Source organism: Adiantum capillus-veneris, chromosome 5 (assembly GCF_014529385.1).
Source record: "Adiantum capillus-veneris isolate H3 chromosome 5, ASM1452938v2, whole genome shotgun sequence".
Lineage (NCBI taxonomy): Eukaryota > Viridiplantae > Streptophyta > Polypodiopsida > Polypodiales > Pteridaceae > Adiantum > Adiantum capillus-veneris.
The window spans coordinates 2,514,628-2,542,106 of NC_140935.1; the positions used below are offsets into that span (position 1 = coordinate 2,514,628).

Genomic DNA, 27,479 nt, shown 5'->3' on the forward strand with positions numbered 1-27,479 from the left:
CTGTTGACTTGGCCACAGAGTAACAAAATGATCCCCATGTCAAACTGCACGTAATGACGCGAAGACATTTTCAGGTCCCAAAATAGCAGTTCCCTAAATTTTAGGAGATGCTGCCATTGTATCTTTCTAGGTCATCCGACCCTCTTTGTACACTGTGGCCACATCCAGAACTGAAATGTAGCCTCTATAGCAAAGGATTCCACTTTGGTTAGTCAATGACCCCACTTGGCTAACCATAGTCCTTAGTGCTCTCTTGCCCTCAGGCCTGGACTCCCTTTGGACAGTTCCACACTAGCTATGCAATGCAGGGCAGTTAGATTTCCCGAGGGGTGTTTCCAAAAAGTGAAAGTAAATAGATAATAAGAAAGAAATCAACAAAAAGGATAGATTGTAGTCACACGCTGGTGACAGTCATGCTTCTTTCTTCTTCAAGAATCTCAATGGCTGAAAATTCTTAAAACCACTTTCAACACAAAAACATGAATATACCTATTCCATGTAAAGTGACTGGAAAAAATCTAATCTTCTTAAAAGATTGTGCATGCAATGTAGATGAACAAATAGATGAAGTGCCAAACCGTTCACCACACACGCAAACAATGAGATTGACTCTTGTCTTGCTGATCTAAATCAATCAACTGTGGCAATTCACAACGGAAATGCCCATGCTTGGTGCTCATACTTTCATGTGCTCTTTCTACAATTGTGTCGTGCCAAGGAAGAGACATGGAATGTGACTTCCTTGAATGCATACTTTTTAGCTTTTTATGAACAATCCGCATACATCCGTGTTCATTCATGAGTGAAACGTGCTCAACGTACAATATGTCATGCCTAGGAAAAGGGATCACATAAAGGCGCTGACTAAAATATAGGAAACGATCATGAATGAAACACTCAAACAATGCGTGCTGACTAATCATGCGAACACATAGAACCTCCTGTAAGGGTTCTGTTAGGTGCAGTGGAATGAATGTTTGCGCTTTGCTCAAGATGAGTGCCCCGAACTGTGCTCAAGGTTCCTTTTGTTCTTATGGAAGGGAGAGCCTTCCGTTCTTAATGAGAGAATGCTATGATCATAAACAAAGTGAATGGACACTGTGCGTGCAAGTGTGTGAGATTGAGAGATAGAGAGAGAAGAGAGATACGACACCAGAGACGTTGTAAAACCCTCCTCCGAAGGCCCCACTCTCGTCGGCGAGAGTAGTCTACTATTGATTGCACAATCTGGTACAAATGGTATGCATGAGACTGATGCAAGTCTAGGCTATGTCGGCGATGACGATGAGGATAAGTTAAGGGCTGAAATCTGTGATCTTCTATCTGCTGTAAATCTGCTGAACTTGGGGCTGTTTTGGGCGACTGAAAATGCAGGTTTGGCTGTGTTTTTAGGGCTGAAAAAAACGCTGTTGTATATGCTGCCAAAAACGCTGATCTACCTGCTGCAAAACGCTGGGATTTGCTGCTGTAAATCAGGGCTGAAATCGCTGTTTTTCTACTGTGCTTGGTGCTGAAAATCGCTGGTTCATCTGCTGTCGCTATGGCTGAAAACGCTGGAAGCTGGCAGCCAAAAACGCTAGAGAACTGAGTAGCAAAAACGCTAGTAAATCTGGGTACTGTGGCGATGCAATCTGCTGCAGAAACGCTAGTGCAAGGGATGCAATGCGGTGGAGACCTGCTGGAAACAGAAACGCTAGGCTTGGAGGAAATGCCAAGGCAAGGGAGAGGGGAATCGCCAAGGAAAGGAGTTCTTGATGGTTCTTGCTGAGAAGGTGCCTGTTGAGTGGGGAGCTCCTGCTGCCTGTTCTGCCATTGAGTGCTAACTTGGGTTTGCTCATATATTTTCTTAGCAAAATTGCCCTACCTACTTTTGTTGGAAAGTCACTTAAATTAATAAGTGAAAAATGTCAAAAATAGGGAAAATAGGCTAAATGCATTGGAAAAATCCCCTAACTGATTCCATCCATCTTACCGTCATACTTACTGAAAGTCAACTTCTCTGTGACTGGGTTGTTGGAATCCGCATCGTGGCTTGCGCCACTTGAGAAACTCCCACGATCTTTGGGTGGTTCAGACTTCGAGGCTAGTACTTGTCGAATCAATTCTTGAGTGCATAGTTCTCGTTGAGCCTCACGCTCGATCTCCAAGGCCGCGCTTCGTGTTGCCGCTTCCTCCTTTCTTAGTTCTTTTCTTTCTTTTCGTGCGTCGCCTTCGCGTTCCAAAGCAATGCGATTTTCTTCTTGTTGTGCGGCAAGTCTTGCGTTTCTTTCGTCGCGCTCGCGGTCCTTAGCTTCTTGTTGTGCGGCAATTCTTGCGTTTCTTTCGTCGCGCTCGCGGTCCTTAGCTTCTTGTTGTTCTGCTTTGCTTGCGAGTTGTGTCAACGCAACTCGATTCGTTTCTTGTTGTTGTGCCATCATGTCCAACATCGACTTGACCATCACCTCCATAGACGTGGGTCCAACTCGTGGCGTAGATGGCGAAGGGGGAGGGTTCGAAAAATCTCATGGTGGGGAGAATCCTTCGTCGCCTCTCTCATGCTCATCACCTGTATGCGAAGTATCCATTCCGCTTCGGGTGACGACCATGCACTATGATCTTTGGTTCGTAAGTCCACGAGGAACTTGGGTTCTTGGGGTTTTCTTTTGCTTGTAAATCGCGTTTGAGAAGGATCTTCTCTTCACTCGAGTTCTACTCTTTTCCGCGGGCGCACCGCTTGGCGGCCTTGCGCTCACACCAAGGTTGCTTTTTCCCACCTCACGTCGATTGGCCGGCCGCTAAGTGCACGGTCCGCTCTCAATGAGTGAAAAGAGACACAAGGAGAGGCTGGACAAGCCCTTCTTTCTTGGGATTCCTGTCACTCTTCAAAAAACACGATTAGGAATCGACACGCCCAAGCGAACTTGGGTTCGTGCGACCGCAACAAGCAAAAAAAATTCTTGTGAATCTTGTGGTTCTTTCCTTGAGTGATACAGAACACTGCCAAAGCTCTGATACCAATGTTAGGTGTAGCGGAATGAATGTTTGCGCTTTGCTCAAGATGAGAGCCCCGAACTGTGCTCAAGGTTCCTTTTGTTCTTATGGAAGGGAGAGCCTTCCGTTCTTAATGAGAGACTGCTATGATCACAAACAAAGTGAATGGACACTGTGCGTGCAAGTGTATGAGACTGAGAGATAGAGAGAGAAGAGAGATACGACACTAGAGACGTACAACCCTCCTCCGAAGGCCCCACTCTCGTCGGTGAGAGTGGTCTACTATTGATTGCACAATCTGGTACAAATGGTATGCATGAGACTGATGCAAGTCTAGGCTATGTCGGCAGGGACGACGACGATGACTTAAGGGCTGAAATCTGTGATCTTCTATCTGCTGTAAATCTACTGAACTTGGGGCTGTTTTGGGCGGCTGAAAATGCAGGTTTGGCTGCGTTTTTAGGGCTGAAAAAAACGCTGTTGTATATGCCGCCAAAAACGCTGATATACCTGCTGCAAAACGCTGGGATTTGCTGCTGTAAATTAGGGCTGAAATCACTGTTTTTCTACCGTGCTTGGTGCTGAAAATCGCTGGTTCATCTGTTGTCGCTATGGCTGAAAACGCTGGACACTGGCAGCCAAAAACGCTAGAGAGCTGAGTAGCAAAAACGCTAGCAAAGCTGGGTACTGTGGCGATGCAATCTATTGCAGAAAGGCTAGTGCAAGGGATGCAATGCGGTGGAGACTTGCTAGAAACAGAAACGCTAGGCTTGGAGGAAACGCCAAGGCAAGGGAGAGGGAAATCGCCAAGGCAAGGAGTTCTTGATGGTTCTTGCTGAGAAGGTGCCTGTTGAGCGGGGATCTCCTGCTGCCTCTTCTGCCATTGAGTGCTAACTTGGGTTTGCTTATATATTTTCTTAGCAAAATTGCCCTACCTACTTTTGTTGGAAAGTCACTTAAATTAATAAGTGAAAAATGTCAAAAATAGGGAAAATAGGCTAAATGCATTGGAAAAATCCCCTAATTGATTCTAATGGATTCTGATGGGAATACTGATGATCATGCTATGTGCAACCAGAGGATATGCATCTACACTAAGTGACTGGGCATGCACGGTCTACGAATAGGCTCACAAAAGTGCCAAATCACTTCTAATCTAGACTGACTAGACTGATTGAACCCTGTTATGTTGTAGCTTGTCCGCGGACACATAGGGTTGGATGTGTCACGTGACATGTTCTTTGGACCTATGCTCGAGAGCCAAGATCGGTTCGTCGTGTTTGATCGAATCTTCCTGTGGGGGTTCTGTGGACCTTGACTCGAGAGCCAAGATCGATTCTTCGTGATTGATCGAATCTGCAACGAGGTTAGCTTCGCTAGAAAAAGCATCAACTAAACCATCATCCTTGTGAACAATCACATCATCTTTATGCTTGTGAGAAATCACATCTTGATCATCATGCAAATTATCATACTTGTCCTTAAAATCCAAATCATCATGCTTGTCATTGTCATGCAATTCATCATGCAAATCCTGTGTGTCATGCTTTGGAGAAAAAGAGACGGAGAGAGGCTCCTTCTCCTGAATCCTTTCAATCTTTACGTGCACATTAGAAATGAGAGATGGAGAATGAACAACTTGCTCTCCACGAATGACAATGGAAGAGTCACTTTTGGCATTGAAAGTGAACGTATTTTCCGCCCAATCAATGAGAGGGTTATGCTCACGAAACCATCGAATGCCCGAAATCATATCACATCCGGAAAGAGGAGAGATTAAAAATTTTCTACGGAAAGCAGCTTGTTGAACTGTAAACAACACATCAAAGCACTCCTTCGTGACGAGAGAATCCATACCGGGAGCGAAGCCAGAGACCTCAAGAGGAGATTTCTGAATAACCTCTAGGCGGGCTCTCTCAACAAGAGGGACTAATCACATCATGCATACTGTCTGGGTCAAACAATATGACAAAACGCTGCCTCGTCATATGACTATAACGTTTAATGAGAGACTCATCAATGGGAGGGTCATGAGAAACTTGGGGTACACTCGTGTTGTCATTTATTGCATTGACAGAGGAAGTGGATTTTGTGGATTCTTTAGATTCATTTGAGTCAAGCTTAGGGCATGTTCTTTTTATGTGACCCTTAATGTGACAATGAAAACAATGACCTTCTTTAGAATAAGTGCTTTGCTCTTCCGACGAGATGTATCCTCCTAGAATTCCTTGTGCTACCTTTTCATCTGGAGTGAGCTTACGTTTAGCCATTGTGTGAGCTTTACCCTTAGGTTCGTTTTGAGAGTTCTTTTCTGAGAGACTAGTGGAAGATTGGTTAGAAGAGTTGGTCCAACACATGTTCTCACCTCGAAGTCCGAGCCAGCCAAAGATGTTGATAGTTCATCAAGTGGCGCAAGCCGAGATTCGGACTCCAACAACCCAGTCATAGAGAAGATCCAGTTCAGTAAGTATGATGGTAAGATGGATGCTACGGTTATTCATTTTTGGTTGCATCAATTTAATGCTTATTTTGCGACAACTAAGAAGACAAGAAATAGCAAAGTTTTGACGGCAGCTATGTACCTTGTCGGTGATGCCATCAATTGGTACCACGCATGGCAAGAGGCACAGTTAGCCGCGCACCTAGAGGAAGCCGACGAATTCACGCTCCTTTCCTTCAATTGGGCCGATTTCCAAGACAAGCTCAAGGCGCGGTTCATGCCACCTCAATACCTAGCACGATTGAAGGACGATTGGCGCGGTCTCAAGCAAAATGGTATGCCAGTTATGTCTTTCTCTAATCGTGTTTTGCAGCTCGGCACTCAATTACGCAAATTGGATGCGGAGCGCAAGGAGGCATTCCTTTATGGATTGGACAAGTATATCAAGTATGATGTTGAGGTGCTCGATCCAATTGATCTCAACAAGGCGGTAGCGATTGCTCTCGCATAGGAGATGAAGCACAACAAGCGAAAGCCTAAGGAAAACAAGACTTCGACAAGTACCTCTCAGAACCCTCAGAACGATAAGAATGGCCAATGTTAGGTGCATCGGAAGTGAATGTTGAACTTTGCTCAAGATGAGTGCTCCGAACTGTGCTCAAGGGTTCCTTTTACTTACGGAAGGGAGAGCCTTCTGTTCCTTTAATGAGAGAGTGCAATGGACACAAACAAAGTGGTGAACACTGTGAATGAAGGTGCTGAGACTGAGAGATAGAGAGAGAAGAATACGACACCAAAATGTTGTCAAACCCTCCTCCGAAGGCCCCACTCTCTATGGCGAGAGCGGTCTACTATTGATTGCACAAATCTCTACAATGCTTGGACTTGCCGACGATGTCGACGACGATGAGGACGACGAGACGGGCTGAAATCTGAAAATGCTAGGGCTGAAATTTGCAAACCTTTATCTGCTGAATTTTGACTCTATGTCGGTGACGATGTCGATGGCGACGATACGACGATGACGCGCTGAAAACACAGATGCTGAAATCTGCGTTTTCCGGGCTGAATCTGGAAACCTTGCGGAATCTGACCGTCCGGCGAGGAACTGCTGCGGGAAGGTGAGATCTGCGAGGTTCGGGGTTCTATTGTGGAGTTTGACTGCTGAAAACTGAAAATGCTGGTGCTTGTGTTGGTTCCGTCACGGTAGATCTGCAAAACGCTGAAATGCCTGGCAAATGCAAAAACGCTAGGGCTGAAAATTTGATTTGCGGTGTGCTAACGCTAGGGCTGATCTGCTGTCACTGTGCAAATCTGCTAACACTAGGAGTCTTCTTGTTCTGTCTTGCTGCTGCCTGGGTCGATCTGCTGTGCACTTGAGAAATGAGTCGCAACAACTCTTGCATGTGTCGCGCTTGCTCATGCTCACGCTCTATGGCTGCCTTTCTTTTGCGTGTCTGCGATCCATTTTTGCTTTTCTTTCTTTGCATTCACGATCAAATTCTGCCATTCTTTCTGCTTTTCTTGCTTCGCGTTCTAACTTCCTGTCCATAAACATTTGCTCCAACTCCTCCATAGGAGTTAGTGCAATCCTTGGCGTAGATGGGGAAGGGGGAGGGTCAGAAAAACCTCCTGGTGGGGAAAATTCTTCTTCGCCTCTCTCATGCTCATCACCTCCAAGCAAAGTATCCATTCCGCTTCGAGTGATTACCATCCACTGAAGTCGAGGGTTCTTGTGGTCTTGGGTTCTTAAGTTCATGAGGAACTTGGGTTCTTGGGGGTCTTGGTTCTTGGGATTCTTGAGTTCTTGAGATTCTTCCTTCGCTTGCAATCTGTGTTAGAGAAGGATCTTCTCTTCACCCGAGTTCTTCTCTTTTCCACGGGCGCACCCCTTGGCGGCCTTGCGCTCACACCAAGGTTGCTTTTTCCCACCTCACGTCGATTGGCCGGCCGCTAAGTGCACGGTCCGTTCTCAATGAGTGAAAAGAGACACAAGGGGAGGTTGGACAAGCCCTTCTTTCTTGGGTTTCCTATCACTCTTCAAAAACATGATTAGGAATCGACACGCCCAAGTGAACTTGGGTTCGTGTGACCTCAACAAGCAAAAAAAAATTATGTGGTTCTTGTGGTTCGTTTTTTGAGTGATACAAAACACTACCAAAGCTCTGATACCAATGTAAGGTGCAGCGGAAGTGAATGTTGAACTTTGCTCAAGGTTCCTTTTTACTTAGGAAAGGGAGAGCCTTCCGTTCTTTAATGAGAGAGTGCACAAAACGCCAGGCTACCTGTGGATGAAAACGCTAGGTCCTTGCAGATGCAAAAGCGCTAGCCTTGTTGATGTGGGGGGTCTTGCTAAGAAGTTGTCTGTTGAGCAAGGTGCTCCTGCTGCCTCTTCTGCGAGAAAGTGCTAACTTTGGTTTGCTTATATACAAACTTAGCAAAATTGCCCTACCTACTTTCCAACAAAAGTCACTTAAAAATAATAAGTGAAAAATGTCAAAAATAGGGAAAATAGGTCTATGCATTGTAAAAATGACTGATGGGATCTGACTGGAATCTGATGGTCATGCTGTGTGCAACCAAAGGATATGCATGTAATTTAAGTGTCTGGACATGCACGGTCTGCGAACAGACTCACAAAAGTGCCAGATCACTTCCTATTCTGGACACACACGGTTGGATGTGTCACGTGACATCATTTGTGCAAGATGGATCCGGTAAAGGACACCGGCAAGGGACAACACAGGAGCTACAAAAAACTTTATCCATCCAGAAGTCCTAAAGCTGATGGACTTCGATTATGATCCACAGGGTGGCGAAATCGAAGCAGAGTTAGCCACCGGTTAGACCGAAAAGGTGGTACCTCTCATTGGTGCTCTTCCAGTGACCATCCAAGGATATCACGGAAAAGCAGATTTTCACAATATGAAGTTACTGAAAGGGGCACCTGACTTTGGGGCTAGTACATCTGAAGCGAAAGTCCATCCCTTCGTGTCTCGACTACTTTGAGTTTTGAAGTGCAAGTGTTAAAAGTTTTGTTTTGTTCGTATGTTGTTGAGGATTTACCATGTTGTTAGTGCCAAGCCGGTTTCAAAGAGAGACCCAAAACATTGGCTCTAATTGCAATGCACAAAATATATACGTCGTGGCGCAGAACTCTAGGATAAAATGGCCAAGATCTTGGGCCACCAAGGGGCAACCTATATGACATTGCCAGCAGTACAAGATATGACACCCCGGTACTTGGGTGCTCTGCATAGGCGGATGGGGGGGGGGATAATGCCACCCTTCCTATGCTCTATTCTTTAATCCGATCCCTTTCGAGGGAAATGACGTCATTCTCTCCAAGCGAAGCCAAATGAACTACAAGAGCACCCAAGTGCCTTGCCCCCCCGCACCTAAGGGGTTGGGAGGTGCAAAGGGAGACACCGCCAACTCAGCGGACGCTACCTGTGAGCCGACGCCCTTCCAAGCGGGTATGGCATTTCCTAGGGGAAAACCGTCCGGTTACAAGGGCAGTTTAGTGAGGTGAGGGATAAGTTACTTGGAGGAGGCAACTCCAAAGGGAAGACCGAAGCAAACCCCGCAGTACCTGGGCCTCTGAACAGAGGTACTTGGTCGCTGTCACGCCCATAACTAGTCAGTGAGATGGGTCTCTCAAGGACATTGCTCTAAGAGTGTAGATAATTCTGGCTTCACATAGTCCAGAGGAAACTAGTGACAAAAGCGTTTGCCCTAGGAGCCTGGGTGCATAGTCTTGGTCGTTCTTCTTGTGCATGTTTTTGGTGTATGAGGGGAGCGGCCGGGAGTGCCCAACCCGACTCCTAAAACAAAACAAAAACAAGGTAGGCAAAACAATGGCGGAAACAAGCCGAAAATGAGAATAGTACCTCACATAGGCTGGCCACAACCACAAAATATCCCTCACTCCCTATGATCACCCCTTGGGAGATAGTGGGGCCTAGCAGCTCTGTCAAGACCGGCCAGAGAGATGAAAAACTCCAACAGAGCCGACCTAAATATGAGTGTAGCCACCCGTAAAAAACAGTGGAACCTGCACCCTGAATTGCGGCTGGATTTCCGAGGAGTGTATGGAATTGATGATGTGGCAGCTAGAAGCCTTTTGGCGCCAGATTTTGGAAGCAGTGGACTTTTGAGCTTTTGGGAAAGTGCTGGCTTTTTAGAACACATGATTTTGGGGCTTTAAATGATTTGCAGATCAATCCTTACAGTATGTTGGTTTCCGCTACACTTGACAGCATTGCCCACATGTCACATGGGTTTGTAAGGAGGCTGTGGATGGACATAAGGGTGGGAGGGCTATTCCCCACGAGTTTCATGGCTTATGACATGCATGTTGGACTGTCCACCTTTGTCTTAGCCAAAAGAGGCAAATTATTATACGGAGTGTAACCCACGATCATCAACTTGACTAATTAAGTGGCTCAATTTTTTTATCAATTTGTTGTCTTGCAAAAATCTGCCTTTGAATGGGGTATCCAAATGCCTTACCATTTTATCAGGTGGTACAATTTGTCCTTGCCACATCAATGCATAGAGTTACCAAAGTTAATGAAAAACCCTGCAGCTTGGCCAATTACAGACAGCATATCTATCAGAATTTGAAGATCTTCCCTTTTTTATTTCCTTGTTGAAGTTGGAGTTGGAGGTCCTGACTAGATACTGCATTCTCATTGAAAACCACCTCCGTGCCTAATGAATACACCTGGTATATGAACATAAGATGGAAGAACATGAGAGGAATGCTTTTGCCCTCTGCTATTCGGAATAAGCTCAAGTTTTCCCTCGTTGTGAATATGTATAGTGGATTTATTGCTTATTAAGGCGGAAATGCAAAGTTTCAGCATGTAGGACATGGGATCTCTTGATGGTGTCGTGTGCCATAAAGCACAGGTATATCTTGATCCAATCTAGAGAATCCTGAACAGTAAGCCCTTTTTTTCCCAGCTATTCTATGGATATTGGCCTTATGGACTCATCATTTCAGTTGTACACAATTTGACCATTGTGTCTGCTTATGCATTGTTGGCCTATTTTCCCATGCTGACAAGCTTTATGTCCTTCAAAGCATCCAACTGGGTTGTTTGAGTCCTTACTTATCAAGCATTGTTTGTCTTGCCAAGAAAAGAGAGTAGACTTCGGTCATCACATTAAATAAATTAGGCTCTAATTGTAAATGATCAGAGGTTAATAGAGAGAGATGAGACAAATGTCACACGTTGACCAAGTATGTGACGAAAGCTGAAAACTAGGAATTTAAAATAATGCATGCACAATTCTTGATAAATTTGTAAGCAGTCCAGATAGAGAACAAAAGAATCTGGGCTTGTATAACTAACACATATTTTTGAAATTCTCGGTGCCACCAGGTAAGTGATGAGTCTTTTTCCTTTTCTCATATCGACTGGCTTCTGCAGTATCATCTTTTGTGAAGCTGTTGCAATCTATGGTGTCATCGTTGCGATCATTCTCCAAACGAAGTTGGAATCTGTGGAACAGGCCTACACGGCAGATTCATTGCGAGGAGGTTATGCGATTTTTGCCTCCGGGATCATAGTCGGGTTCGCTAACCTGGCTTGTGGGTAAGTTTCTTGATTTTTGATGTTACAAGAAAAGTTGCCACTTTGTTGCAAACCTTTAGCAAAGTTCTTAGTTCAGGTAATGCTATTGTTGCTTTCCGGCAGGATCTGTGTGGGCATTATTGGAAGCAGCTGTGCTCTCTCTGATGCTCAGAACTCCTCGCTTTTTGTGAAGATATTAGTGATCGAGATTTTTGGAAGTGCCCTGGGGCTTTTTGGTGTAATTGTTGGCATCATCATGTCATCTCAAATAACATGGACAACGTCCTCATAGTGAGATAGGATCTTTGTTGTTTCCTAAGCGCATTGAGGAGGGATTTTCTTAAGGTTTTTGGTGCCCTCAAGTTCCTGCAGCAGCCGAAGCGCAAAAACGCCTGTTTTGTACAGTATTCAAATCTTTGAAGATTGAGGGGCGGCAATTGATGGTCCAAGGGCTTTTAATAAATTATCTTTATTGGGTCATAGTAGAGGCTTTTGCGTTTATATGAACTGAGCAATCCGTCTTCTTCAACAATGGTTGATGCTCTGTGTACTGATATGGCCCTCTCGGATTTTTCTTTTTGGTGCTAGAACTCCTGGCAAATTGCTGAAACATTCCTTATAACCTATAGATGAGGGAACCCTCTAGAGGATAGTGACTCTGAGCATGTGCATTGAGGTTTGTTTGTGGTTGGTCATTACATTCGACTGTCTGGCTGGTTACATCAATTTTAATATCGGTGAAGGTTGAACTTTCTATGAAGAGCTTTTTGGAAATAGACTTAGGATTGTCTCTGAGCCACTTAACTAGCATCGGCCACAAGGTGTCTCCATGAAATCGATCCACCCTTTGTTTGGTTTGAATGGCCTTTAGATAAATCCTAAGAAGAAAATTCCATCTATGGAGTGTTTCAAATGAGCTCTTATGGCCTTGTTGGGTGATTGTTGTAAAGTAAGTCATATTTTTTCAAAAAAAAAAGGTGCATCAAAATAATGTTAGTCTTGGCCACATGAAAGACTTACTACATCCACATGACTTGCGTTCTTAGGTGGGACAGTTTATGTTTGCTATTTAAGTTCCAACTGCTTAGAATGATTAGTGGGACTAGCATTGAGAGGAAAAGAGTCTTTGAGCTGGAGAGGCTGTTGGAAAAGAAAAATTATGAATAAGACTTATATATTGCAATAGATATCTATCAAACCATCTTTGCCAAAATTTTGCCTTTTAATGAAAATGATAGATACCATGTATACCTCGTGGTATCACATCTCATTGTTTTTATGTGACCAAGACGTACAATTGAGTGGGTTTTAGGTTTCAACAGCCCCAAAGACTTTAAGAACTCATCAGATTGTTAGTGCAGATTTAGGTACCCAACAGCAGGACTTACAACTTTATTCAAGTTTTCTTGGACCACCAGTGCTTGTGAAGTGAAGAGGAGCTAATACTGGTGCTTGGATCTGTGTAAATACAAGATTTTAGATATAATCTGTCTTGATTAATTAAGGTACTAGATCTTCACAAAGCAAAACTTGATTCTGTAGAATAAATTTTCAATGCCTTCATTCATAACATGTGTGTTCCGAATGGCTTCAAAACAAATTAGTTCAATTGCATAGGTGCATGATGGAAACTCTAGCAAGAAGAAACGCTACTAAGGATGTAGATGAAACTCTAAACATAGGCCTATGCAAAGAAAGAAGTCTTTTCACTTTCCATTGTCGTGAGCCTGCACTTAAGGTTTGTAATTTTTCTTGTTTGTTTTCCATTTCAACATAAACACAAAAGTTCAAACGTTCCATCTACAAGTGCAAATTAGTAAATCCCCTTTTGTTTTGGGAAGAATCTAGGGCGTGACAGGTACGTACCATTTCTATAATAGATGGTTTGACGGCTTTAAGTGCCCAACTTGAGATTCACGTAGAAAAATCTCTGTTGTTCACAGCCATGAAAGATTAACATTGAACTTGTTCTTTTGACAACCCAGAAGCGTATGTGAGATAAACTGCTTAGACAAGTTTCTACAGTCATAAAATGCTTTCGCTTGAGAGTGCAAATAGTGTGACTTAAACTGTGCAGATTCATATACTCAATATACAACCCATTCAGGAGAGAAAATTACCAGTTCCAACCAACACCACAAAATTCTCAATGACTCCTATGTAGGCCAGTGAATTGCAAGCTTAACATTAAATCATGCATGCATCACCAAACCAAAAAACGACCATGAAGCATGTCGGCCATAGGTAATCTACAACCCAGAACACTTCATAATGTTAGCAACAGCTAGGCAGAATATACAAAGTCAATTACAGAAAAGTTTCCAATACAAGGTGCAAGGAGCATCGCCCTGAATGAAAAGCACTTCAGCTTTTGGACGTCTCTCTATCTTGCAGTAAAACTTCTTTGACTTGTAAAAATCGCACACACACAACCTGAGATAGTCAAGAACTTTGTTTTCATCAGTTTTACCTTGACATACATCGTAAATAAATTCATGTATAAGGATTCAGTAGACCCCATGTTCTGCTACGGGCCCCGAGGAACACTATCACAACTACGTTTTTTCAAAAAGGGTGGTGTGGAAAGCAGCTCAATAGCCAGTACAAGGTTCATGCTTAGGCTAATCAGACTGCATAAACCACATATCCATTGTGGGTCACACGTTCGACATCTCTGTGAATGTGAAATTCTTGTATCCTCTGTATGCATAATATGCAATCCTTGTGTAGTAGAATCCGAGAAAAGCAAGCCCACTTGCAAAGAGAGTGAAGACAAACCCTGCATATATCACACACAAACATGTTGATTATCCCCTTTCTAAACCCATAGTATTACATAACCATCTTTGCTCCATAAAGTACCAAGACTATTATCATTACGATCAAAGTGCGATTTCACACAAACATGCTCTAAGCAAAAAGATTATCCAACCCTAGATTTACATAGCCATCTTTGCTCCATGAAGGACCTACACTCCCATATGAAGTCCAATCACCCAACAATTTTCTTTGAAGCTTCAACGAAAAGAATATAAGGGACCCAACAACAAAAACAAGAATTTAAGCACAAAACTCGACAAGCTATCAGGAAATATGCAATTTACAACAAGCTCACCAAATATGGAGAAATGAGGTCAAGTGCAGCAAGGGTAGAGGCGGGTTTGTACTAAGTCATATGCTCTATGTCATTTTCACAGACCTGTAAATGCGAGGCTGCAAGTTTGTTTTATGTCGAATAAGTTACTGCGATGGCATGCCACTGACACATTTCAAGTGTTCCAATGCTATGTGAACAGCGAAAATGCATCATTCACACAGGCATGGTTGCAAGTGTGTTATATGTCGAGGGACGTCACTGCCACATTTATAAGGGTTTCTGTAGACCCAGGAAGTGGCAGTTCTTTAGATAACAATGTTTCATCATTTATAAGTTGTCAGAGGCAAGGAAAGAGCTGAGAGGAGTACCTTGCGGCTTGTGATGAGTACGAAAAAGGAGGACGAGGCCGAGAATGAGGAAGAGGGTGCCAGAGGTGAGCAGAAACAGCGCGAGAGATACTTGCTTGAGCGGAAAGCGGTTGTGGGCGATGAAGGTGCCTTCAAAAGCTGCATCTTCGTCTTCTTCGTCTGTGATGGAGAAGGTATGATCCACATACGCCATCCTGCGTTTGCGAGTGCCTCTGTGTGTGTGCGCGCGTGAGAGAGAGAGAGAGAGAGAGAGAGAGAGAGAGAGAGGTTTCGCAGATCCCGTAACACAGTGGAGATCGCCTGTTACAAGTTTCTCCCAACTTCCAAGAAGGTGACCAGCTATGGCCTTGTAGTGATAGAGTAATAATAAAGGGCGACTAGATCAAGGGTCCAACTAGTAATGCCTTTATAGTCTTGGTATGTTTGAGAGAGAGAGAGAGAGAGAGAGAGAGAGAGAGAAGTGAGAGACACAGATAGCCTGCGCACATGCGCCTAGGCAGCCGATGGAAGGGGGACGGTCTCTTGGCCTGCATAGATCGTAGGTTCACGCACATGCACAGTTTGAACCGCCCAAAGGCTTTGATTGAAGATGGCGGGATTCAACGACCACAAAATCAGGAGATTTTTGTGGTTGAGATGTAAGCCTCCATTGCAAACGGTAGGCTATCGGTGTCAAACGGTAACTACGGAGCAGTGATGTTCCGATAGCGGCGGTGAGGAAGACGGCGAAGCTGTATAGGGGTGTGCGGACGTGTTGGTGGGCCTGCATCACTTTTTCATCGGAACCAGACCATTACATTGTGCATGTGCGAACCCTAAGAGAGAGATGCACGATTGGACGTTGTTTTGTAGGTACCTTCTCAAAATCTAGTCTCTTTGAATTCTCAATTAGTGGGATAATCTCTAACCTAACATATATATGTCCATAAATACTAAGCATGGTTTGTTGTGGACATATAGTCGTACCATAGTATCCCATTGGTCTAAACGTACTCTAAACACACTAAAGAGGTTTCCAAAATGTATTGCAAAATTCCCAAATCCCTTAAGCCCTAAAATATAAAGTGACGATGACTCTCGAGTGATCTTGATGGAGTTCCATCTTATGTATCTCGGTACGTGGTTTTCTCTAGTTTAGGTGGCCTTATCACCAGCAACAATGCCAAATGTTACGGGGTTTCCAACTCCGCTAATCATATTGTAGTCCTAGCAAGAGCCTCATACAAGATTATCGTTTCAAAGGATGTAGCTGACCTCGACACTGAGCTGACTAGCGCATAAGGAAGAAGAAGGAGCTGCCGTTGTGCCGCGCTCAACCGCTTCGCAGCCGCCGTGCCGTCGTCGCAATACTCTATTACACAGAAGGAGATGAAGAAGAAGAAGATGGAGATGGAGCAAGAGCACTCTTCAATTGCACAAATGAAAGAATGAGAGATTTTTAGGTTTAGGTGACTTTTATATGAACTCGCCTTCACACTTGGGCGCCCATACTTAGCCAACTAACCCTTCTATGTTCCTGTTAGAGTGTGTCTCTCATCGGCGATCACTCTTACCCTTTTCCTATTGGACCGACAAGCCCGGCCCATGACTACTAGAAGTGGACACCAGTGGTTAACATGTCCCCCTTCCTGATGTAGATTCCGTCCGCGGAATATAACAGTGCAGCATCGGGATCCACGATAGAAGTACATGTGTCAGAAGAAAAACAACATTGTGAACGCTCAAAGGCCGCATGTACATGTGTGCAATAAGTGAGATGCATACATGATATTCTAGGAAACGCAAAAACAAATTTATGAATTGTAACATTGCCAACTAGAACAAGCATAGTACTTGAATAAAATGCAATTGAGTTAGGGTCTATTAAGTCGACTCTAAGAGAAGTACACAAGAGCTAGGACTAAAGTAAGTACTAGATTGACCAACGTTAATAAAAAAATATCGACTAAAGAGTAGTTAACCCTAGGAATACTCGTCGGGGTCTAAGGACTAGTGGTCTTGTCACTTATACCACTTAAGTGTGATCCACATAAAATACAAGGAAGTTTGTGCTATTTGCTTTCTCTTTTCTTTTTCTTTTTTTTATTTTTCTTTGTTGTCATAGTTGCTACAAGTAGCTGGGGGACTCAAGGTCTCAAATACCAGCAACTGGGAGACTCAAGGTCTCAAATACCAGCTTGAGCATAAACTAGCCGGGAGACTCGAAGTCTCAAATACCAGCAGCTGGGAGACTCAAGGTCTCAAATACGAGCTTGAGTATAAACTAGCTGGGAGACTCGAGGTCTCAAATACCAGCTTAACACATGGGCTTCCATAACACAAGTCACACTTAGGTGGAATAAACTAGAGAGAACTATATCCTCATAGCCTAAAACATTACTAAAGTTACTACAATTAATAGACTATTTAGGAATTAAAGTCAGCAATTAAATGGCCTAGTTTATCCTAAGGTCCTAATACCTACTTAAAGCCAACTAATAGACCAAACTCAAAGAGAAGAACAAGGTACTAGAAGTTTGAAAAAATTGCTGGAATTAAGGTTGCAGAGAAATGCGCACAGCTTGGAGAAGACGAAGGAACCTCAAGGCACACAATAGAGAGTGTGTTACTTAGTGTGCAATGGAAAGATAGATAGCCCTAGAGTGATGGTGTTAACCCTCACGGCTCACGGACACCCCATCACCTACGACGGACGTGTATTATGTATTTGGTAGAGTCAGGTACCGGGCTTGTCGGACCAATAGGAAAAGGGTAAGAGTGATCGACGATGAGAGGCGCACTTTAACTAGGACATTCAAGGGATTAGTTGGCTAAGCATGGGCGCCCAAGTGTGAATCGGGTGAGCTCATATAAAAGCCAACTAAACCTAAAATTCATTCATTCTCTCATTTGTGCAATAGAAGAGTGCTCTTGCTCCATCTCCATCTCCATCTTTTTCTTCTTCACCTCCTTGTGTGTGTGTGTGTATGTGTGTGTGTGTGTGTGTGAGAGAGAGAGAGAGAGAGAGAGAGAGAGAGAGAGAGAGAGAGTGCGATCGAGCATTGCGGCGGCACGACGGCGGTGAAGCGGTTGAGTGCGGCGAAGCGGCGGCTCCTTCTTCTTCGCGGCGAGGAATCCTCCACGGCAGGAGCATAGAGCGGTGAGTGACACACCATTGCCCTCTTTTGAGCTTACTAGCTAAGCTAGTTGTGTGCTTGGAACCGTCTATGGCTCGCACACAGTGTTAGGCAAGGCCCTTGCTTCGACAGTGCGGCAAGGAGCGCACATTTTTGGCGCCGCTGCCGGGGAATCGCCCTGCACTAAGCCCAAGAGGCACTTTGTGCTTCTCCTATGAGTTGTTTGTAGTAGGAAAGAAGAGGAAGAGGAAGAGGAATGAGTTATTTTTCTGCAAGTTGTTAATTTCTGTATTGTTTGCAAGTTCTGTGATTTCTGCATAATGTTGTGTTTTCTGTTTGCACACAGTCTTTGCACAATTAGTAGTCGTTAGCTTGTTCGCAGTGAATGAGTAAGTAGGAAGGCAGTTAGCAATTTCTGTTTGCACACAGTTTGTACACAGTTTTCTGTCAAGGTTTGCCTGCACACAGTCTTTGCACAATAAGGCAGTGAGAGAGGAAGTAGGTGGACAGTTAGCCCACTGTCAGTAAGCAGTTAGCAGAGTGGTTAACAGATTAGTTAGTGGTTAGCGGCACTGTTAGTAAGTAGATAAGGTAGTGAGCTGTCTGTGAGCAGTTGATAGAGAGGTTAGGTAGGTGTTGACAGTGTGTGTGGCTAAGAAAGGGTCACCTAATCCGCGCGCGATCATCGCCCAAAAAAAAAAAAAAAAACCGAAAATATTTAAGCGTGAGTGACTGTGGGGCTACACTAAAATTTTGATCGGGATCGTTTTCCCAAGCCCAGGCCTCAGTCCTCATTCTTATGATATATACTAGACTCACTCTTATATATATACCCTACCCCCTCAAGAGGGAATGAGAGCATGTGGGGCAAGTCCTCCACTCTCCTCCCTTCTCTTCCCACTTGCACCCTTAAACTTTCTAATTTGGGCCTAGTTCCCTACTAGAAATTGACGGTTTTAGGGATTCCGAGGGCATAAAGTGAGAAAACGGAGGGCTGTAAAGCACGGCACGTCCCTCTGATCGAGACGCTCTTTTTGAGCTATCATACGTTCTATTCTATAGCTGGGTCAAAAAAAAAGGACCAAAAAATCAAAAATAAAAATAAAAATTTAAGAAAAGACTTGGGTTGCAAAACACCCAAAAATACTAGGTGAGCATCCTTCACGGGCACTCACTGACACTTCTAGGGGATCCAAGTCATATGAACCTACGCTCTGGACGAGTGTTAGAGCACGAGCATATTGGTAGTACCTCCATTTACGCGGGCACCCATTATTCCTCCACCCTAGGTTCTCGACCTTCGACCGGGACTCAAGGTAGCGCGACCCAAGATCCTCATATCGCGTCTAGTGATTCTTCCTCTGACTACGAAGTCATGGAGGGGTACCCTACACCAAACCTTGATAGTTCAAGTCAAGACATGCATGCCATGGGCCCACGGCCCGGGTCCAGTGTGTTTAGCCGCTTAAAAGAGACCCTTAGTAGAGCTACTCGCTCCGAACATGCGTTAATGAAATAAATGAAGGGAGTGGGGAAGTAAATTCGTCATTCATGCCTAAAATAGACCCTATGCTTCTTGAGAGTGTGCATATGAATGTTCCATCCACTGCACCTCCTGATCCTTTAGGACTATCTCCCTCTAAGGTTTTACTACCCGATGGTAGGAGTCTTGCCGAAGTACAAGAGATCGTCGAGCCCTGAAAGCAAAGGCTCCTATGACAACAATCATGCCAGCCGAGAAACCGAGTGCTCCCAAGGTAGCAGTCATGGAGGGGCAAGCAATGGGGAGCAATAATGCTTCCACTTCGAGGGAAACCTCCAGCACGCCAGGCCTAGATGGGATATTCCTAAACGAAAATTGGGAGTATGACCTACAAGCAGAAGCTTTAACTGATCGGTACACAGGACACACCTATCATGTGGGTTGGTTAGATGTTCTACAATCCACATCGGGTGCTACTAGCATAGATGAGCAACAACAGAAAGTCTGTGATGTCCTCCATAGGATTGTCGAGTTAGAAAGACGGAACACAGGGATCAACAAGCCTAATGAGATTCTTGGATACGGGAAAGGCCAACCAACCAACCCTATCACAAATGGAGACTCCCTCAATGAGCCCCATTGATCCTCCATATGTTGTTTCGCCAGGAGCCTCAGTACAATCTGAGCCCACAAGTGGCAGCTTTACCTTCCCAGATCTAGCTCATCTTTCTCTTAATAACACTACGGCTACCATGCATATCCCAGTGGTGAGCATGACAAGAAGTACACCATGGAGTTCATTTGTTAACACTGCGCCGATGCCTAGTAGCACAGTGCCCCCAACTATACCTACATGTATGTATCAATCGTGTGCACCTGTCGTACCTTAGCCTCATGTAGCTCCTACACCTCCGATTATTCCAAGAGCTTACAATCCACAATGGCATTATCCAAGCTCTTATACAAGTGGAGCCATGCCATTTAATAATAACATGCCATATCCGTCACCCCCTATGCCTAGGGCCACGCTTGTAAACTTTGGACCACCGTCTGGTACACCACCATACGAAATATGGGACCCAAGAGCCGCGCGTATGCCAAGGCCAAGGCCGACTCCCATCTCACATGTGGTTCCAGGAGCACATACACCCATTATACCTGCTCAAATAGGAGATTTGGCAGCATTTGCTCAAACTATCGGTCGCTCTATTGCGAAAAACATGCGTAGTGCACCTGATAGAGAGCCTAGGAGCAAGGCAGTTCAAGTAGCTAAGCTCACACAGAAATTCAGTGGAGACGGAGATGCTAGAAAGCATATGGAAGTCTTTGAACATGTGTGCGATTCCTTGGAAGAGCACAATGAGCTACATAAGTGTAAGGCTTTGAGTTTGACCCTAAGCGGAAAGGCTGGAGATTGGTATAGAACCTTAAGAGTAGAAGAGAAAACGATCTACTCTACTCTTAGGAGACTGTTCTTAAAAGAATACATACGAGAAGGAGTACTTTGGGGTGTAGCCTCTCAGCTCCAGAAAGCCCAACGAGAAGAAGGTGAATCCGTGAGAGACTTCATTAGTCGCCTAAAGAATTTGAATTCTTGATGCAATCCAAACGAGCGATTCAACAACAACCAATTGCTCGATAGATTCATTAGGGGACTACGACATGAAAGTATCTATAATGGCCTAGTCATTAGAGGTATCACTACTTGGGAAGCAGTCGCCATGAATGCAATCCAATTGGAGGATAATTTAATGATTGCAGGAGAAAGAGTGTCTGCCGAGCCGAAGTCTAGTAGCTCGCAAGCGTCAGGGCATGAACCAATGAAGATAAAGCCAATCGTGAAAGAGCAAACGATATCTGAGATGACTTTGGCAGATCTTACCAAGGCCATCCAAGAAAGCCTTAGGGGTAATCGTGCTCCACAAAACACTCATATGTATCCAAGAAGGGAGCAACAATGGTGCTCAATTTGCTTGGGCCCACATACTACGAGTGAATGCCCTACTTTCAGAGTAAAGTTTAACGGGACTTGTAACGCGTGTGGTAGGTATGGCCATCAAGCGAAGGATTGCCTAATGCTTAAATGCATCATGGAAAATAGACCGCCTATAGCTTGGGTAGACTCACCTCGAGCTCCTGCATTGATGCCTACCCCACCCATGGAGCAACAGTTGCCATTACAGCACATGGTCCCTAGAACCCAAAATGTGGTCCAAACCACACCGTTGCCACCTCCAGTGCTAGGACCGCAACCCCCTCATCCAAGAGTTACACCTATGAACCAAATAGGTTGCGAGTCATCTAGTACTTATGTAGATTGCGAAGAGGACATAGACTCTAGTATCACCTATGGAGTCGACATGCTTGAGGAGTGTCCCATGTACTATATGGAAGACCATTGGGGACAAATCAAACCAGTATATCAAGCTACTGCGGTAGCAGCAAGAGGCCAAAACATTAATAGTTTTGCCAGGAGACCACCTCTTCAGTGCTACGAATGTGGTGGACCACATCGAGTAGCTGAGTGCCCCATTAGAATGCAAAAGAATGCTGCACTAATGCAAACAAGTCAAGGGAGTGCATTGACAATGCCAATACTCACTTAGAATCGTTGTGGCATAGATCATTTGATCGCACATTGTCCTAACAATCCAAACGCACCGAAAATCACACCATTGAACATAATAGAGATTGTTGATGGGACACCACCAACTATAAACATAGCACCAGTGAATGCACTCACACGGTCGATGCTCCAAAAGCAAAATTACATCCTCGAAGAGAGAGATGCTGCATCCATTGGCCAAGCGAGAAAGAAGAAACACGAAGAAAGAAATCCCTTAATGCTTCTAGCTCAAAACCTAGTTCAAAGACTAACATAGGGACAAGAGAGGATCCCGTGTATATGAATGACCCTGAGGATGACTCAGATTCGATAGAGACCACGGAGACCAAAACTGTTACTACAAAGGAAAAAGCCAGTGAGGAGGATCACGAGAGGGAATTACGACGAACACCAAAAGAGTATTCAAAGTTAAACCACACAGTTGCGAACCCCCAAGATAAGCCACGAGAGACAAAAAATGAGGATTGCAAGAGAAAGATTGGAAGCTATCCAAACCCAACAGTGGAAATTGAACGAGTCCAACAACTGAGGGGTTTGGTGGAAGAAACTCAATGAACATTAGAACATGAACCCAAACATATCCAGATGTCGGACACAGTGTTTCCCACACAAGTTCAACCTCACAAGAACTACAGGCCATTAGCTATACCCAGTATCATTCGGGAAGAGAGTGAGGGTAGGACATCTGAAAGTGGACACACACCTTTCTTACTAGAGAGAATGTTTGGTGAGGGAATGCCCGACCCCCTTGAGGAAGTGGAGATTCCATCTTCACCATTCTCTTGTCAGGGTCCTACGTCCCACAGGATGCCATTAAATGTTGCCAAATTGACGGATTTCATGTCTTCAGAAGTTAGAACCACCATCATGTCCAAACTATATAAAGACCCCGAGCTAGGCTCAGCTCTTCGAGCCTTCCTCAATGGAGAATTACAGGCCGGATTACCACAGTTTGCACATATGAACAAACCTGACTCGGTAATGAATGATGAGGAACATTTAGCACCACCATCTGACCTAGCGGGACATGAATATGTAATTGAAGTACCCGTTAACAAGTTGGGGCAATACTTTGAAGGTGATGGGTCCTTGACGGTGGTGCGGGAGTCAGCATGGTGACAAAGAGTTGTTGGGAGTCTATGGGGCGACCTCACCTTGAAGCCACAAGCGTAGTGGTAAAAATGGCTAATGGATCTATTGTTACGCCTATTGGAATGCTAAAGGATCTCAGAATCAAGGTCTTGGGACACAAGGTAAGGCAGACTTTCATTGTTATGGATTTTTCCAAGCATCCTATGTCATTTGAGATGATCGTAGGGCGTCCATTCATTAAGGAAGCAAAAATGGTGCATGACTGGTCCAAAAACCACGTCTACTTACAGTTCCAAGACTCTGGCATTCGAGTTGATCTTTTAAGTGGTCGAACGCATCCTCTAGGAAATAAATTCATCATTGATAATCGATCAGACACAACAATTCACTCAGCTCCATTACAGTATTGTTACACGTGTAACGAAGACACAGATATTGGGGAGAACTCTCCTTATATGGATATCCTACCCGGAATGGCTGAGTCAGACAATGTCGATTGGGTGCACCTAGCGGCAACTATAGATACATGGGGAGCTAGAGGAACAACCTGGGTAACACCAGATGTGAGAGAGATACCACACATTGCACCAGTAAACATGTTAGGTGTAGCGCATGTAACATCCGATGATAAGAAAGAGGCACACCTACCTGAGAGTGAAACCGATGATTCCTCAAAGGCTTCATGCCAATACACATCAGAAATGGAATCTCAGGGAGAAATGGATTCAGAACCTGAGGAAACATCGAGTGAACCAAGTATAGAAACTGAACACTCAAGGCCTAGTACGACCATCTATGGTAATTTATATGAGAGTGAAGAAGATACAAGCGAAGACCTATCAGGCGAGTCGAGTTCAAACATTTACCAAAATCAAAACCTTAACAAAAAACAAAGGTCATATAAGAGACGACGATATCGAGCAAATGTGAGAGCTAGGATAAACAAGGAAAGATCTACTGCAGAATGGCTTAGCTATCTAGGGGCATGTGATGCTCATCGAAAGCTAGTAGACAATTGGGGTGAACATCGCCAGAGTGTCATGTGGTGCAGCCCGCGACCCATTGACCTCGCTCAATTGGAGGTTACAGAGCAGAAATTGAGTCGAACTATAAGAAGACGTCAAAACCGAGAGTTAGCACAACAACAAAAGGAGGCAGAACTAAAAGAAAGGTCTCCGTTAGGACAAGAGCCTGCTGACTTACATACGGCTCCTGAACATTTTAAATCTTATACCACGGGGGAGCGAAAGGTTGTGTATGCCAAAGCCCAACGAATACCTACCAATGGAAGCAGTGGAGTCTATGATGGTCCAGCGGTAGTTAAAGAGATAGAATTAGCAGAACCAGGTGAGGAGTCTAAACCAGTCTTTATTGCTCAAGACCTTACCGAAACTGAAGAGGCTGTACTTAAGGAGCTCCTCAAGGAATACAAGGATATCTTTGCTTGGACATATCATGACATGAAGGGGGTTCCACCTTCTGTGGTGCAACATACAATTCCCATGATCAACACTGCTAAACCCGTCCAGCAACGACCATATCCAATGAATCCTAAGTACGCAAAAATTGTACAAGAGGAGATTGAAAAACTTATCCAATGTGGATTCATATACCCTATTGAGTACTCAGAATGGGTTTCTCCAATAGTCATTGTGCCAAAAAAAGAATGGGAAACTAAGAGTGTGCGTGGACCTCAAGAAAGTTAATGCAGCCACTAGGAGAGATCATTATCCCTTGCCATATTCAGAACATGTGCTTGAAAGAGTTGCGGGCAAGGAAGCTTATAGCTTTTTAGATGGGCACTCTGGTTACAATCAAATCACAATTGCATTAGAGGACCAAGCTAAAACTTCTTTTATCACAAGGTTTGGAGTGTTTGCATTTCGTGTTATGGCTTTTGGCTTAACAAATGCCCCTGCTACATTCCAACGATTAATAAACACTGCGGTTAAAGAATTTCTAAAGGAGTTTTGTGAAGCTTTCCTAAACAACCTTTGTGTTTATTCTTCTTGGGAGAAGCATTTGTTATATCTACGAAAAATATTTGAAAGGTGCAGATTTTATCGCATCTCATTGAACCCTTTCAAATGCCAATTTTGGGTTAAGCATGGAGTCATTCTAGGGCATATAGTGTCCAAGAACGGGATATCCACAGATGAGAGTAAGATTAAAGCCATTGCCGATTTGCCACCACCTACTAACTATAAAGGAGTTCAAAGATTTATGGGCCATGTTGGTTATTATCGAAGGTTTATTTTAAACTTTGCCGAGATAGCGCGTCCATTGTACAATCTTCTTATCGAGTTTCACTGGACGGAAGAATGTCATCAATCTTATGAGTTATTAAAGAAGGCCCTAACAAGTGCTCCAATCCTGCGAACACCTGATTGGAATGTACCTTTTCATGTGCATATTGATGCATCAAATTTTGCTATTGGGTGTGTTCTAACTCAACCAGGAGAACATAAATTGGACTACCCTATTAGCTTTGCAAGTCGCCAATTAAATGATGCCGAGATGAACTACACTACTACAGAGCGCGAAGGTCTAGCTATGATTTACGCAGTAAAGAAATTTCGCTATTACCTTCTTGCTACCATGTTTGTGTTTTATGTTGATCATCAAGCATTGCTATATTTGGTAAACAAGCCGTGTCCACGGGTCGAATTACACGATGGTTGTTAATTCTTCTTGAGTTTGACTTCACCGTTGTTGTGACGCCTGGGAGGAAACAAGTCATGGCGGATCATTTATCTCGTATCCCTAATGGCGAAGCTCCATGGGGGTTGATGATGAATTGCCTGATACTCCTTTGTTCATTGTTGAGACAATGCCTGAATGGAGTGAAAAGATTGTTAACTTCTTAGTTAATGGTTTTCCACCCAAAGAGCTGCGAAAAGATATAGCTCGAAAATTAATCAAGGAATGCAAACCCTATTGCTTACTGGCTGGAACTCTCTATAAGAGAGGAAAAGATGATGTTCTTAGATGCTGTGCCCGTGAGGATGAGTATTTATATATTCTACAAGAGGCACACATGGGCGTAGCTGGTGGTCACTTTTCAAGAAAGTTGACTGCCCGAAAGATCTTACAGTCAGGCTATTGGTGGCCCACTCTATTTAAGGATGCATCACTTTTTGCAAAGGGATGTAATGAATGCCAACGCTTCAAGAAGCCACAAAGAAGGGATAGGATGCCTCTACATCCCATCAAGGTAACCCAACCATTTGAAAAGTGGGGCTTCGACTTTGTAGGACCGATTAGTCTGACTGCACGTAACACGCAATCACGATATATCATTGTGGCTACTGACTATGTAACCAAATGGGCTGAAGCAAAAGCAACACGAAAGGCGGATGCAAAAACAACAGCTAAGTTCCTCTTTGAGAACATTATCACACGTTTTGGATGCCCCTTTGAACTTGTGAGTGACAATGGAACTCATTTTATAAATGAAGTAATAAAAGAACTCACATCAAACTTCACGATATCTCACCACAAGTCTACACCCTATTATCCCCAAGCAAATGGCCAAGCTGAGAGTACCAACAAAACTCTCATCTCCATTTTGACAAAGACAGTCGAGGCTCATCGCACTGATTGGGACCTAAAGCATACATCAGCTTTATGGGCTTATCGTATTGCGTATAAAGTTGCTATTAATTGCACACCGTTTAAGATGGTGTATGGCCAAGAAGCAGTTATGCCATGGGAGTTTGTCATTCCTAGTCTTCGAGTAGCTTCTCAAGAAGGTTGGGATGGTAACCCCTTAGTGGAGCGATTATATATCCTGGAAAGGCTAGATGAAGAGAGGCAATTAGCTGTGCGAAATGCTCTAGTGGAGAAGGATAGGAGAAAGAAGTGGTTTGATACCGATTTAAAGGATAAAGACATCAAGGTTGGTGATAAAGTTCTTATGTCTTTAAAGGATAAAGACATCAAGGTTGGTGATAAAGTTCTTATGTCCGTGGTACGTAATGAAAAGAAGAAATTGAAATACGCTGGTAAGGGACCATATCGAGTGTGTGAAATTACCCCTCAAGGTACCATTCGTGTGGAGACTCTAGATGGAGTTGAAACCATTGGATTCCTTAATGGGAGTAAATTCAAAAGATATTATGATCCTCTAAGCCAGGAAGAGTTGCAAGCCATCCATCAAAAGAAGGCTGCCAAGGAACAAGCAGAGCTTAGAAAAATCCAAGCAAGAGTTGAGGCTCGAGAACGACAACAACGTCTTAGACGCCAACGAGAGGCTAATCTGGGAATCACGCAAGCATTTTTCGAGGACACAGATGATGACTCATTAGAATCTGATCCACCCCTACGTACCCCAATTGAGCTAAATAGCCCCTATGGGAAAGTGCTATACAATGCCTTATTAGATACGGGAGCTAAACACAATTTGTTATCCTATGGAGTTTGGAGTCAATTAGGGAAACCGACCCTATCCCCGAGTACGATGCAAGTCAAGGGCATTAATAAAAAGAAAACTGCTATTCTTGGAGTCCTTCAGACCCCTGTTGTCTATGACAATGGAAGCATAGTGCAGAGGTTTCTAGTCATGCCCGCGGGAGCTATGGAAGGCAACGTAAACCTGGGACGCACGTGGATGTTGGCAACCAAATGCACTATTGATTGGGATACTGGTAGTGTTACGACGCGACCATCGACTCTTACCCCTATCATTCAAGCAAAGTCACCTACC

The 27,479-nt window shown here is 44.1% G+C and overlaps 2 protein-coding genes across 2 annotated transcripts in view; one reads left to right on the top strand and one right to left on the bottom strand.

Moving 5' to 3' along the window:
• LOC147456783 (V-type proton ATPase subunit c''2-like) overlaps window positions 1–11,472 on the top strand; it is a 31,422-nt gene extending 19,950 nt beyond the window's left edge. Inside the window, exons 3-4 of the mRNA XM_086511918.1 lie at window positions 10,849–11,013; window positions 11,116–11,472. Of these exons, the coding sequence (XP_086368044.1) occupies window positions 10,849–11,013; window positions 11,116–11,284 (334 nt within the window). The 3' untranslated portion in view covers window positions 11,285–11,472. The remainder of the gene's footprint in view (window positions 1–10,848; window positions 11,014–11,115) is intronic.
• A 1,959-nt stretch (window positions 11,473–13,431) lies between these two features.
• Window positions 13,432–14,826, bottom strand: LOC147456784 (uncharacterized). The gene is made up of 2 exons (XM_086513449.1): window positions 14,458–14,826; window positions 13,432–13,771 (listed from the first exon to the last, which is right to left on the bottom strand). Exons 1-2 carry the CDS (start codon window positions 14,648–14,650, stop codon window positions 13,650–13,652), a joined length of 315 nt encoding a protein of 104 aa, XP_086369575.1. The 5' UTR covers window positions 14,651–14,826; the 3' UTR covers window positions 13,432–13,649.
• Between the last annotated feature and the right edge of the window lie 12,653 nt (window positions 14,827–27,479).